General features: G+C 37.0%; 1 protein-coding gene across 1 annotated transcript; it reads left to right on the forward strand.

The window, feature by feature from the left end:
* Positions 1–1893: 1893 nt before the first annotated feature.
* Positions 1894–14287, forward strand: LOC121964929 (transmembrane protein 87A-like). The gene is made up of 15 exons (XM_042515108.1): positions 1894–1962; positions 2318–2459; positions 2643–2704; positions 3856–4039; positions 4141–4240; positions 4986–5079; positions 6654–6722; positions 7061–7169; positions 7259–7317; positions 8158–8261; positions 8344–8417; positions 9031–9092; positions 10094–10146; positions 10251–10281; positions 14157–14287. The coding sequence occupies exons 2-15, from the start codon at positions 2378–2380 to the stop codon at positions 14196–14198; spliced, it is 1125 nt and encodes a 374-aa protein (XP_042371042.1). The 5' UTR covers positions 1894–1962; positions 2318–2377; the 3' UTR covers positions 14199–14287.
* The last annotated feature ends 194 nt before the right edge of the window (positions 14288–14481 follow it).

Below are 14481 nucleotides of genomic sequence, written 5' to 3' on the forward strand. Positions count from 1 at the left end.
AAAGCCAGGTTTCAAAGGGTTAACCAACATATTCAGTCCCTTCAGGATTTCCCAGGCTTTGTTCTGATTGTTGCCGACTTAAATGTCTGATTTCACGGCCGCTTTTCTAAAAACAATTGTGATACATGTTGCAATGTTTTTTAGGCACCGTCTGTAACTGCAGGAGCAAGTGAAAATTGCAAAAATAGTTGCATTTCTTTTGTTTTGTATAGCCCATAAAAAGTGGGTGACAGCTTAATCCAGTGTGTATAAAACTGCAAACAGCCCAAACTATCTGCCTCAGTCTGGTCCGTTTGGTCCTATCTTGTCTGTCCTGTACCGTCCTGCTTGTCTCGTCCGTCTGGTCTCGTGCAGTCTGTCTCATTGACTTGGTCCTGTCTTGTCTTGTTTGCCTTATATGTGAAATGTATTTGATTGTCATGTGAAAACTGGTTTGTATTGTGTACTCGCACTGTGTGAATCTGTAAAAACCCAAATCAATTCAAAAACAAGTTAGTTTGGTGACACTGTGCAGAGGACTGTTATAACTTGGAAACTAAAATTATTGATGAGATTTTCAGAGAGAGAAGTTGTGGACAAAACTTTAAGCAGAATTCACAGGGATTGGTTGAATTTGCATGAATTGTTGCAAGTGCAACATGCTGGAGCAGCTGTATGTTGCACTACCTTTAAGCATCTTTAAGAGCTGTCTTATTCATTATCACTTTCTGTGTTAAACCTATTTTCCCTTTCCGTTTGTTTTTCAGCCAATCACAGAGAAGACGTCAGGCAGGAAGAGGAGACAGGTGGAGCCTCCAAAACCAAAGGTGTGCACATCCATCTCACCCAGAGGCAGCAGAACACAAAGCAGAACATGCACCAAAGAAAATACATAAAGTGTAGTAGAACCTGCAGTAAAAAAATATTTTCATAAAAAAGTACATGAAAATGTGGAATTTTAATTTAAAAAAAGAAAAAAGAAAATGTGTAATTTTTAAAAAACAACAAGAAGGAAATGACCTGTGAATAGTGCTTAAGAAATTCTGTATGTAATCATGATAATTATAAATATAGCTTTCTCAAGCTTTTCTTCTTTTTCTCTAGACATTTTCCCTAGCTTTTTGAAAAATAATTTCCTAAGTCAGAAACATATTAAAATTACATGAAAATTTGTTTTAAAAAAAAGGAAAAAGAAGAAAATAAAGAAAAAAAACCAAGGTATGATCAGTGAATAGTGCTTTAGAAATCTAATAGTTAATATTAATTACGGAATTATGATGATTATAATTATAGTGTTTCCCGAGCTTTTTCCCCTTATTACCTAGGAAATTATTGTTTAAAAATCTAGGAAAAAAAGTCTAAGTCAGAAATTTGAACAAAAAAAAGTATATTAAAAAATTGTTTAAAAAAGGTAAAAATAAGAAAATAAAGTTTAAATAGAAAATAGGGAGATTATTTGTAAATAGTGCTTAGAATAATCTTCAAACATAATATGTAATTATTAGAATTATTAATATAGTGTATTCCTAGCTTTTCTCCTTTTTACTAGGAAAATTTTCCTCAACTATTTCTACTTTTTTAATGTTTTTTTTTTTTTTTTAACATTTCTTACCAAGCTGCCAATTGCCTCTTTTCCCCATGTTTTTGAAAGAAATTGCACCAATGGTGCTCAGAGGTCAAAGGTTCAAATACTTGTAAAAGGTGAAATGTGAAAGCAGCACAGGAAAGGTGATGTCGCTCCAAGTTTCAGTTTTATTTAACACAAAGACGAGGAGAATAGGGTGCAGGTTAAAAAAAATAACAGTTATCCTTTCACAAGAATCTCTGTGTGTTTGTTTTTTGAAGTTCCTTATTTATTTTTGATGTTGTATAACAAATGTTTGACTGGCTGGTGTTTCTGTGTCTCAGGCTGCTGCAGCAGAGAAGGAAGGCGCTTCAGCTGATGCAGGGAAATCTGCCGCCTCTGATAAAGAGGGGAATCAGGTTCGTCCGGTTGCATTAGCTAAACCTGGTTTTTAGAGTAGATGGGGTGAGGTTGCTGGTTCTGATCCAGGATAAATAGATGTGGCGTTACAGTGTTTAAAGTGCAAAACTGTGACACTGAGCCAGCTGTCTCAAGGCTTAAACTGGATAAAAAGTCAATTTATGACACCTTGACACATGCACAAAGGGGATATGTCACCACTGACAGGGCCCAATGACACAGGCAGTGTGGGTGTGACAGATATATACACATATACATACATATATGTATATACTGTGCATATATATATATATACATTTGAATGCAGAAAAGTTGCGTGTAATATCTTTAAACCTTCTGTGTGCTTTTGCTCAGGTGGCGCCTGCTCATGATCACTTTGACGTGGTGGCTGAGAGCTGGGAGGATGGACCCTACATGTTCATCATGCACATCAAAGAAATCAAAGACAAGAGCCGAACCTCCGAAGCCAAACCCACCGCACCCTGGAGTCTACAGCGTCAGTCACACTCACACATAAACCTACACACACACAGACACACACACACACACTATCTGTTTAACCATTAACCATTCGTCATTTCCTCTGCTGGGAAACTGACAGTGTAGCAGTAAATAAAAAAAGTTTGAATGCAGAGAACCAGTGAGCCGTTGTTCTGAATGTGTCTGTTTGTGTTTGCAGTGCAGATCAGCATGAAGGGTCCTCATGACTACATATCAGCCTCTGAGTGGCCTATGATGATGGTGAGCACACACACACACACACACACACACAACAAACCACAACACAAAACACTTCAAAAATGAAAAATCAAACACTCAAATGTATAAACAAATTCCTTGAAAAACCAAAACCATCGTCTGTCTCTGTCTCTATGAATGAATGCAAACTTTCATGTTCTAAACATTGGCTTCAAGTAAGAAAGCTGTAACCTAAAATTATGTTAACAGCCTTATTTATTTATTTATCTTTATTTAGACTCGAAAATCATTTACAATGAGGTCAAGCAGAAAAAAATAATGGAATTCAAGATTAACAAATAACACACACTCACACACACACACACATATATATGGAATACATAAGAAAATGTGATAAAAAAAATAGGCATACAATCAATCAGTAATGTGAACCTCAGAATCAGTAGAAACAAGTGCAATCAGAAGTAACAAAGTTAAAAATTAAGATCTAAAAAGACCATATTTATATGTTTGTTTGTTTCAGACTGTAAATCATGAATTACATCATTTACAATGTATAGATATTTACAGTCTGCCCTGATATCTCCTTAATTGTGATTTTTTTTAAAAATTGTTTTTAGATTTTATATTCTTTTTTTTTTCCTCCTTCTTCTTCTTCTTCTTCTTCCTCTTCTTTTTTTTTTTTTTACCTCTTCTTCTTTTATTTATGTATCTATCATTCATTCAATCATTCATTTATGGCTTATTGGTTTATTTGTATGTTTTTTGTGTAGTGTTCTCATTTATCGTTCTTTGCTTTTTTTAGTTTGTGCTTATATATTATATAATAATTGCAAAGGTCTATAGTTTATAAATATAGATCTTAGACATCATGTTATTACTCTATAAAACTATTAAAAGTAAAAACTATTAGTGACGTAAAAAAGGCTAACTAATTAAGAAGACAGGAAGGAAAACATAGACACAAGAAAGAATTAAAAACCACCAGACGTATCCTTTAAAAGAACACATTTTTTGAATCAAATATGTGTTTAATTCCCAGTCAGGGCACACAGGAATAAATAAGTTCTGCTTACCACACTTCAGTAGGTCACACTGGAAATAAGTTAGGCTTCTTTGAAAAAGCATCTATAATATTTGACAAACGTTTTTGTACAAGTTTTCTTAAAGTCTGGCTCTGTGATTGTGTGCAGTTCTACATGGTGATGTGTATTGTGTACGTGCTGCTGGCCGTGTTGTGGCTGGTGCTGTCTGCGTGCTACTGGAGGGATCTGCTCAGAATCCAGTTCTGGATCGGGGGAGTCATCTTCCTGGGCATGTTGGAGAAAGCCGTTTACTATGCTGAGTTCCAGAGCATCAGATACGACGGCCTGTCAGGTAGGTGAAGACACAAAGGCGCTTTGTTTCTTTCTGGAGGTGAAGCTTTGACACAGCGGAGCTTAAAGAGTTAATAAGTGAGCTGATGTGTGGTCCTGCAGTCCAGGGGGCCGTGGTGTTCGCTGAGGTGCTCTCTGCGGTGAAGAGGACTCTGGCCCGGGTGCTGGTGATCATTGCCAGTCTGGGATACGGCATCGTCAAGTAAGCACAGCTCACAGTGTGGTTTTCACATCTTGAGGTTTCCTTTTTTCTGATTGGAAATTAACCCTTTGAAACCTGGAGCACCATCCCTTTTCTTGTGCTGCTTTCAGATGCGTCTCACAAGTATTTAAACCTTTCAAACATCAGCAAATTAGTGCAATTCCTTTCAGTAACATGGAAATAAAGACAGAGCAACTTCGTAAGAAATGTTCCATAAATTGCAAGAAATGAGTTGATTTGGAAAATTGTTGGGCTTTTTTTAAAGATAGGGAAAAACATTTAGGGGAAAAGAGAACAAAGTTAGGGAATTTTTTTTTCATAATTACATATTGAAAGTTATGTTAAAAAATTATTAGAATTTTCAAGCACTTTTTTTTACAGGTCATTTCCCTGTTTTGCTTTATTTTAATTTATTTTGTTTTGTTTTATTATGTATTCCTTTTTCTTTCTGTCTTTCTATTTTTTTTACTACTTTTTAGGTCATTTTAAATTTGTGATAATATCTTGCTAACTTTTTGGGTCGTTTCTTCTCTTGCTCCTCATTGCTGTCTTCCCATGTTTTTGAACAAAATCAAGTCAATTTGCTCAAGTTTAAAAGGATTACCCTTTCATTAACTTAAATTTTAATAAAGAAAAGAACCTCAGTTTGTAAACAAAGATAATTTTCAGATCATCTTTCAGTCTATAAAATGTAAAAATGATGATCACACATTTACACGCTGTGACGGGATCTGTCCTCCTCCAGGCCCAGACTCGGCGCGCTGCTCCATAGAGTGGTCGGAGTCGGTCTGCTCTACTTGATCTTCTCCATCGTCGAGGGCATCCTACGAGTCAACGCTGTAAGTCACATACACCTACATGATGTGTGTGTGTGTGTATATGTGTGTGTTTCTAACCTGTTTCTCTGTTCAGGATCGAGGCGACAACAGCAGCAGTAGACTTTTGTGTGACATAGTGCTGGCCTTCACTGACTCCTGTGTTGTCTGGTGGATATCCTTTAACATGTACACACACACACACACACACACACACACAAGAGAACATTTTTCTGACCCAATTAGCAAACCTTCACATAACATCTGTTTACAAACTCTCACAGAACTTGTGCAGAATAATTTAAGTGTCATTTATTCAGTTGTCTGCTCAGTACAGCCCCTCTCTGAAGGAGAACTCCATTGACAAAAACAGTCATTTTACCTTTCTGAACACGGGAGCTGCTGCTCTACTGCTGCCTCAGTTAGTTAGTCTGCTTTGTTGTGTAACTTTGGTGAATCCAAAACTAATGTGACGTCCCCAGCAGCATAGACTTTAGAGGAATACAGTTAAAGGTGCTTACACATGAGGCAGGTTTCCATTACAGAATTGCGTAAAACTTATGCGTAAAGCGATATTTTTGAAATGTAGATAAAACACAATTACAAGATGACTTTGTTTCCACTGAGTGATGTTATACGACTTCTCCTCTGGCGAAAACATTCCAGGAAGCATGGTGATGGATGTTCAAAGCATTAGCAGCTTTATTTCTATTGCAGCCATCACACTAGCCGTCATTATTTCCAATAGAAGGCAACGTGTTAAGGGAGCGATAATGGAAAAGCGAGCCCCTTATATGTGGGAGCGGCCACGTATGAGGGATTTCTGGGAAGTGATAGTCCATGATTTTACAGAGGTATTGTGGATTCAAAACTTTTGAAGAGTTATACGATGCAATAACACCTCTTGTAGTGCCTGCTGCTTCATGCCTGAGGAAGCCAGTTCCTACTAACAAGCACACAGCCATAGCATCATGTGACCTAGAAAAGCCAAAAAAAAGTGTTTCCATTACAGTTTGGTGAAATATTGCTTTTTCGAATTGCCTGAAATACCACCTCATGTGAGTTTTTCAAAATTAACATTAACATGTTTCCATTAGGCATATTTTATATTCACAATTTCAATTAGCACAATTTCAGTGTTAATGGAAACCTGCCGAGTGATCATTTAATTTGAGTCTGGTGGGTTTGACAGCAGCGATTTCAGGGCTGTTTCTGGGTAAAGCGGAAGAATCTTTTTCTTTCCAAAAATTGTCTATCTCTGTAGGGATCTGAGCCTGTCAGTGGCAAAAACAAACCTTTTTAGTGGACGTGCATTGTTGGTGCCCAGTTCTCCGCAGTGATTATATTTCAGTCATTTAGACATAAAAAAAATGGAAATTAGGGTCCATGCTGAAAAATACTGAAGTTATCCTCTCACTGTAGCTGTTTTTTGGTGTGGCACACTGCATTTTGTGTTATTCCTCCTCTTCAGTCCTCTCTGTCGTTCAACTTTTCTTTACCCTTTCCACATCCTGCCGTCCTTCTCTCCGTTCTCCCCCGTCTTCCTTTTATCTGTTTTTACCCTCTCTTCTTCTGTCGTTCTTTTTCTTTCCCTGTAGGCCGAAGATGATGTAGTTCTCCTGGCTGCTATTCCTCTGGCTGTGCTCGACTCTACCCTCTGCTGGTGGATATCCGCTACTGCACATTCCCCTTATAAATGCAACTGAAAGTTTTTCTCTCACTTTTTTTTCACTTTCCCTTTTTTTCTGCTTTGTCCACCTTTAGTTTTTTTTCTGTGTCCAGCAAAATGTGTAGCATGTAAAAGAAAGATTCTCAGACTTTTTTAAAAACTTCTCACTAATGGTATCTCTTCCTTCATACAAGCCTTTCACAGGAATTTGGGAGTGTAGATATGTATCTTGAATTCAAAGACAGTAAAAAAATTTAAAATCTAAGATACACATTCTTAAATCTCGATGATAACCCAAATCCAGCTGCAGTCAATGTTCCTTGACTGCGTGGTCACATCTTTGTGAGTCTGGCTCAGACAATGAAGCTGCTGAGGCTGAGGAGGAACGTGGTGAAGCTCTCTCTCTACAGACACTTCACCAACACGCTCATCTTCGCCGTCATAGGTACCAAAAAATACTCTGTTTTAGTTGTAATATTTGCTAAAAAAAAACTTTTCACGTCTTTAAAGCTTGTACGTATGTTTCTCTTTCAGCATCTGTCATCTTCATCATTTGGACCTACAAGACCTTCAAGATGTCTAAATGTCTGTCTGTGAGTACTTTTTTTTTTAGGGATAAAATCAGTGGTTTTTAGAGCTCAGGGTTTACGTTTAACCCTCTGAAACCTGAGCAAAATGGCTTGATTTCTTTCAAAAACATGGGAAGACGGCAACTTAATTCATTCACACCTATTTAAATCAAATGAGGGAGAGACCCTCATTTTCAGGGATGCCAAGCATGAACAAAGACATTAAAAACAATAAGCAACTTCACAAAAAATGGCCCAAAAATGAGCAGGAAGTTAGTAAAAAGTTACTACATAAAAATTGCCCGAAAATAAGAAAACAAAGAAAATTGAAAAAAAGAGAGATAACAAAATGCCTTTAAGAAAATGCACAAAAAACATTTCTGTACTATCATTTTAATATAGAATTATAAGAATTATAAATATATGTTGGGTTTTTTTCCACTTATTGAGATAATCACCTAATATGCTCCTGGCAGCTAATTTTCTAGTCATTTTTCTTGTCGCCTTTTAATAATTTTTTTTTTCAATTTTCATTGCCTTTTCCTATATTTTCAAAAGAAATCAAACTAATTTTCCCAGGTTTCAGAGGTTTTAAATGGAACATTTTTTCATATAATATGATATATTATAACATTTGAAAAGCAAGTGTTGATTTTATAGTTTTGTCACCCTTTGTTAGATCAATAATGTGACTCTCCTCTCCTAGTACATTTTTCGCTCAGGGAGATTTTTTTTCTTGATGTTAATGAAGATTTCGGAATGATTTTAGTGTTTTCATTCAGAGCGTCTCTCTCTCTCTCTGTCTCTCTCTCTCTCTCTCTCTCTCTGTCTCTCTCTCTCTCTCTCTCTCTCTCTGCGTTGTAGGACTGGAGGGAGCTGTGGATAGATGACGCGTTCTGGCGCTTCTTGTTTTCGATTATCCTATTGGTCATTATGTTCCTATGGCGACCGTCAGCCAATAACCAGAGGTAACGCAGGATGTCAGGCCTCTTCTCTGACAGCTCCTTCTCCTGTTTAAGTAAAGTAAAGCCAGTGTCTCTGTGTGTGCAGGTATGCCTTCAGTCCTCTGCTTGATGAAGAGAGTGAGGAGGAGGAGAAGGAGCCCATGATGAATGAGGCTTTCGGTCAGAACCCCCCCCCATCCTCACTGTGCTCATATTTATTTATCATGTTTGTTTGTTTATTTATTTTGTTATTATTATTCTTCTTATTATCAATTATTTAATTAGTTAGTAACTTACATACTTACCTTTTTTGTCAATTAATTACTTAGTGACTTTGTTAGGTATTAACTTACATACCTGGTTATTTATTTATTTTTTATTTATTTGTTTGTTTATTTATTTTGTTATTCTTCTTCTTATTATTAATTATTTAATTAGTTAGTTAGTAACTTACATAATTACTTACCTTTTTTGTTAATTAGTTACTCAGTGGCTTTGTTAGTTACTAACTTAACTACTTACCTACTTAGTTAGTTAATTACTTCCTTACTTACTTACTTTGTTAGTAAATTACTTAGTGACTTAGTTAGTTACTAATGTACATACCTACTTAGTTATTTAGGTTTTTACTTACCTACTTACTTAATTACCTACTTAGTTAGTTAGTTAGTTAGTTAGTTAGTTACTTAGTGTAGACCATCTTCCATACATGCTCAGATTTCAGTGATATATGCAAAGTTATTAACGTGAGTTCATGCGGATGTGTTTGTTTTTGACTCCTGTGCATCTCCAGAGGGGATGAAAATGAGGGGCATGAAAAATGAGGCCAATGGGAATGCCAAAGCCAACAAAGTGGTGAGTGACAAACAACAGCTGCCACTTTTAATAAACTAAAACCAGACTTGCTTGCCAGCAATGTTGCATTTAGCATTCTCAAAGTAATTTGAGTATTTTTTTTTCAGTGGTTCCAGTTTTACTTCAGATTTAATTATTATTTCTCCTCAGAGAAGAATGCATAGATGTGTCAGTAAAGATACTGCGATGGGGACTGATGGGTAACTGGTGAATGATGGAAATTTTCCAAAAATGAACCTTCGACATTCAGTTCTGTTTCTATTACTACTGTATACTCTTTTACTACTGTTTGTTGGCCTTACAGTTTGGGCTGCAAGGATGGTTCTCATGGACAGATGATGAAATATACATCATGCTGACCCCTTACATACGGTGGCAGAGATGTTTCAAACAAACTGCATATCCAAAATGAAAAAAATCCAAATGCAAAAGCTGCAAAACAAATCTCATAGCCTTTGCATCTGCGTTGTGGCTTTTGGGTCTGGGTATTACTGGATAATACGTAATACATTTGTAATTCAACCATAAAACAAATGGAAATACTGTTTTCTCCTTTTTTGTTTAATAAATAGAGTCATTTTTACTTTTTTATTGTCAGAACCAAAACAGGAAAAACAATTAAACAATTTATTTTTTTAAATCAGTATAATATTGTTTTTTACAAAATCCTTTTACCATTTTCCTATTTTGAATTAAGTATTAGGAAAGGCAGCAAGGGGACATGGAAGTAAACATAAATATATCAAAAAAAAGGGCCAACACAATTTACTCATGGACGTATAAAGAGAGCAGAATGTCTATTAAAGTGTAACATTCTGCAAACACCGCATCTATACATAAATAGTTAGGCTAAATAAATAAATATGGTATCTATAATATAACAATGATAAATAATTATATCATGAGCTTAAACAACTTGGCCTGTCAAAAGTCCCATGTGCAATATGATATTTTAAATATTAAATAGAAAACACATCTGCTGACTTGGTTGTATTTTCCAGGATGAGGATCTGAAATGGGTGGAAGAGAACATCCCTACATCGATGGCAGATGTGTAAGTCATCAGTAGCATGTTGGTTCTGATTTCTACATATCAGAAATTATCATAAATTATTTGAATTAGAAGCTAAAAGTCTTTTTTGTTTTTCCTTGTCACAGCGCTCTGCCCCCGCTGCTGGACTCTGATGAGGTAAGTCGTCTCATCGTCTAAACTGTGATGTAACACAGACAGTAAGATAAGATTAAACTTTATAATTCCTTGTGCAGAAGTGAGGTTATTTAAGGGTGAAATCAAAATAAACAGCAACTGAATATAAAAGTAAAGTCATTTATTTTGAAAGTATCGTTTGTGTTACATTTGTGTTACATAGATATAAATAGATTATGTACAAAACATCACATATTAAATGTAGGCAGCGCCGCTGCTGGCCGTTTGGGCGCCCAGACCGTGAGTGCTTTATTGCTCTTAGTTGCGGAAGGCACAAATGTCCGCATTTTCTCATTTCAAGGTCCTTAATTAGTTCATGATGTGACAGCTTTTCATCCAGCTCTGCACTGATGCTGAAAACAGCAAATTATTCATCCCTTTGAAGCCATGAGCGAATTGGTTTGATTTCTTTTGAAAAAACACGGGGAAAGAAGGCAATGACCAACTTGGCAAGAAATGTCCACAAATTGCAAGATATAGGTAAAAGACCATATGTATTAGCATTATAAATTGCAGCACAGAAAAAAAATATTTTCTTTATTTTTATTTATTTACTTTTTTTCAAGGTCATTTCAGGTCAGTTTCTTGTTTGTTTTTGTTTTCCTTTTTTTCCTCTTATTTTCAGGTCATTTGAGCACGTTTTGGTAAACTGCTTAGCGAGGATGCGCTGCTGCAATCTCGTGTTGTGTCACAAAAAGGCCCAAACTCGGACAGTTAATGTGTTACACATGATTATGAATGATAAAGATCATATTGGCCTGTTTTGCTGCCCCCTCTGGCACTGGTGTCCTAAGCACAGCATGTGATGTGCGTGCCCGTAGCAGCAGCGCTCAATGCCGGCTATTTTGCTCAGTGTAGTTTTTTAGTCTTAAAGTGTGTGTTTTTATTAATCCTGCTGCCTGTCTTAGCTGGGCCTCTCTTAAAAAATCTTCATGGGACTCTGTTGGTTAATTAAGTTTAAATAAAATAAAAATAAAATAATACGTTTTAAGAACTTCCTTAATCTCTTTTAACCTGAAAACAACAGTGTTTGTCGACAAAGTTATATCTGCAAATTAACACATTTTAACAATGAAAGAAATGCTTTTTTATGTATTTTGACCTTTATGTTAGTAAAAATACAACCCCACTTGAATAAATTCAAAATTAAAAATGTAAAAAGTGAAGAGGAAAAGCACATTTTGGAAATTGTAGCATCAATTTATTAATTGCTTTATGTCATAAAAATTTGGCACTTAAAAAAAGGCGAAAACCCAAGATTTTTTTTTTTTTTTTTTTTTTACGACTGATCATTTTTTATACATTTTTGGCTTAACTAAGAGAAATCTTCGCAATAATTGATTTATGTCTGCAGGAGGCAAACACACACACACACACATACACGCACACACAAACACAGACGTTTATCCTCTTCGCAGTCCTTATTTTGAGCAGCAGGGGGCAGCAAACAATCAAAGCACAGAACAGCTGTTGCTACGGTTACGTCACACTGTTGTTTATCCTCTTCTCTGTTGTCATGGCGAGCAGAACAATGTGACGATGACGCGCATTGTGTGTGTGTGTGTGTGTGTGTGTGTGTGTTTGGGATGTTGGTGCTGCTGCAGCCATTAATGATAATCTTGAGCGATAAAAACACAAATAAAGAAAGCATCTCTTATTTACGGAACGAGTCAGAATCTCTGAAATCATTTTTTATGTATTTAATTTCTATTTGTTATTTTGTTGATCTCTGTTGACTGTCTTGTGTGTCATTTTACAAATTATTTAAACTTTGATCTCCAAGCTGAACCTTTTTTTCAAAATGATCCTGCAATCAACAAAGTGCTGCTTATGTAGAATCAATTTCTTATGTAAGCTGCTGTATGAACACTGAGGGATATTAAATCCATAGAAAGTATTAAGTGCTTGCTCACTGAAATTTATGGCGTTTTCATTGTGAGGAAAGAAGCAGGAAAGGTTTTTAAATCCTGCAGATCTGTTTGTGCACTAGCAGTAGTGATTGAAGGTCACTTATTTTTTTCTGTCACATCAATGAATTCAAACTGCAGGTTGTTTGATATCTGAGTGAGTGCTAACAATGTCATGAATCTCCCTTATTAGAGGATGAAATTAAGGGGAAACAAAGGCCTTAAAGCTTTGGTTGGCAGAAATGTGGAAAAAGCTAAACAATGGCAGAATTAAAAAATAAACCCACATCCTGCAGCTCTTTCCTCTCTGTCCTAAGCCCCTCCCACCAGATGACAACCACACAAGACCACAAGAATATGCATCCGTACCCTTGTTGCATAATCCTAAACATCTGCTTTTGTTGACATCCCAGTGTTGGTTGCCTAAACATAGCCACGTGCAGCGTAATTCCACCATGTGTTTGTGTTCACATCACAGTAGCAGCATCACGGAATGTAAACAGAAGACGCAGAGTGCATATTTTGTAGACGTGGAAGTTCACTGCACAGCGGCAACATGTGACACACTGTGATTTGAGGCTTTAGCTAGCGTTAGCCACATCAACATTAACATGAAGCTGCAGCCATGAGCCTTTGGCTAAGGTTAGCAGAAGGCTAAACTATTGGCAAATGTGATCTTTTCTACCACTTGTCTGTTTGCGGTTTTCATCCATCATGTCTGCAACAAAAGGAGTCATCTTAACAATGTTGGCCTCCTCACTGAGGGGGGTGGAAGATGGAAGGGCTGACAGAGGAAGGGATGGAGAAGGATGATGGTAGGATTCAGAAAGTCTGAAATACTGAGACGTCAGGTCCATGAAGCAGAGTGCTAGTGTTTACAGATGGAGGGAGCGCAGAGAGGAAGATGACAGCAGTAAACAGTCCTGTTTTATCCTCTGGAGCAGCAATGTCACCTTATTTTAAATAAGGCAGTGAAAACATGAATATTCATCCCTGAGATCACGCAGAGGTTTCTGAAGAAACTTTAAAAAACATGGAGTTTGGGTTTACAGCCAGCAAACATGCTCAGTTTACAAAGCTGTATTATCTCAATACCATTATGAGGAACTGGAATTAACTATCATGACCTTTTTGTGGAAACAACAATCGACTTTTAGAGAAATATTTGAGTTTTTCCTGTTCACATCAATACAGTTGAGAGTTTTACTGGAGTAGCATCTAGTGGCCATTAGTGGTACTGCAGCTTTATGTCCTTTGTTTGCCTTCTGCCCAGCCCGTTCTTACATCGAAGTCCTCGAGTACCGCCATTTTGTCAGTGCTAACAGAAAGAGGCACCTTTCATGTCTGTATGAGGTGAAAATGTGGCTGGAGATAACCTGTGATATGATGCGCTATAAGTAGTACAAAGGGTGGGCGAGAGGGGCGGTGGATGAATCCAACAAACCCTCGACCTTAAAACGTATTACTACACCTTACCATGTGCCTCCTACCCCTAAAACTGACCATCTGTTCCAGCATGGGCTTTTGCTCACATCCCAGTGTTGTGTGCTGTTGTTGCCTAAACATGACCACATGCAGCTTGATTCCACCATGTGCTTGTGTTTACATCTCAGTTGTGGCATCTCAAAATGTCAACAACAGATGCAGGAACATACATAGAGTGTAATATGTAGACGCAGAAGTCCACTGCAAAATGGCAACATGTGATGACTTTGGATGAGAACAATTCTGCCACACAAAATACTACGCTGTATTGATCCACCCCCCCACCCCTCTAGTGTTTAGTATCCACCCATTGCTGATTTTCCAGCAAAGATAGTGCGTATAGTGTGTAACCCTCAAGAAAAACACTTTTAGAAATTAAAAACATTTCTAGTATTATTTTTACAAAGTTTCTCAGCTTTTGTGACAGAGACATTATTCAGTGTGTTGGTGTGTTGTCTGTTGCAGGAAACCATGACGACTAAGTTTGAGATGTCCAAGATGGAGTGACACAGAAGAGGAGACAGACGAATGGAGGGAAGATGGAGCAGTGTTTAAAACACACAAGTCTGGTAAACAGACGGAGAAATGATACAGATTAATATTGGTGGAGTAAGAGATGAGGATTGTTGATTAAATGCACATGTGAAGAGGGATAGACAGACTGACGGATGAAAGAGGGAACGCAGAGAAGAGTGTTTACGAGACTGAGAGATTTAACCCCTGACTTTATGAGCTTTGTAAGCCTTGATTGTACATACACTGGGAGTCAAATCGATCACAGCGGCACACA

This window comes from Plectropomus leopardus, unplaced genomic scaffold (assembly GCF_008729295.1).
Source record: "Plectropomus leopardus isolate mb unplaced genomic scaffold, YSFRI_Pleo_2.0 unplaced_scaffold1780, whole genome shotgun sequence".
Classification (NCBI taxonomy): Eukaryota; Metazoa; Chordata; class Actinopteri; order Perciformes; family Serranidae; genus Plectropomus; species Plectropomus leopardus.

Excerpts from the sequence above, each read along its gene's own strand:
- LOC121964929 (XM_042515108.1), top strand. The coding sequence starts at position 2,378 with ATGTTCATCATGCACATCAAAGAAATCAAAGACAAGAGCCGAACCTCC. Across the intron at positions 7,170-7,258 it reads GCTCATCTTCGCCGTCATAG|CATCTGTCATCTTCATCATT; the intron begins GTACCAAAAAAT and ends TTTCTCTTTCAG. Across the intron at positions 9,093-10,093 it reads ATGCCAAAGCCAACAAAGTG|GATGAGGATCTGAAATGGGT; the intron begins GTGAGTGACAAA and ends TGTATTTTCCAG.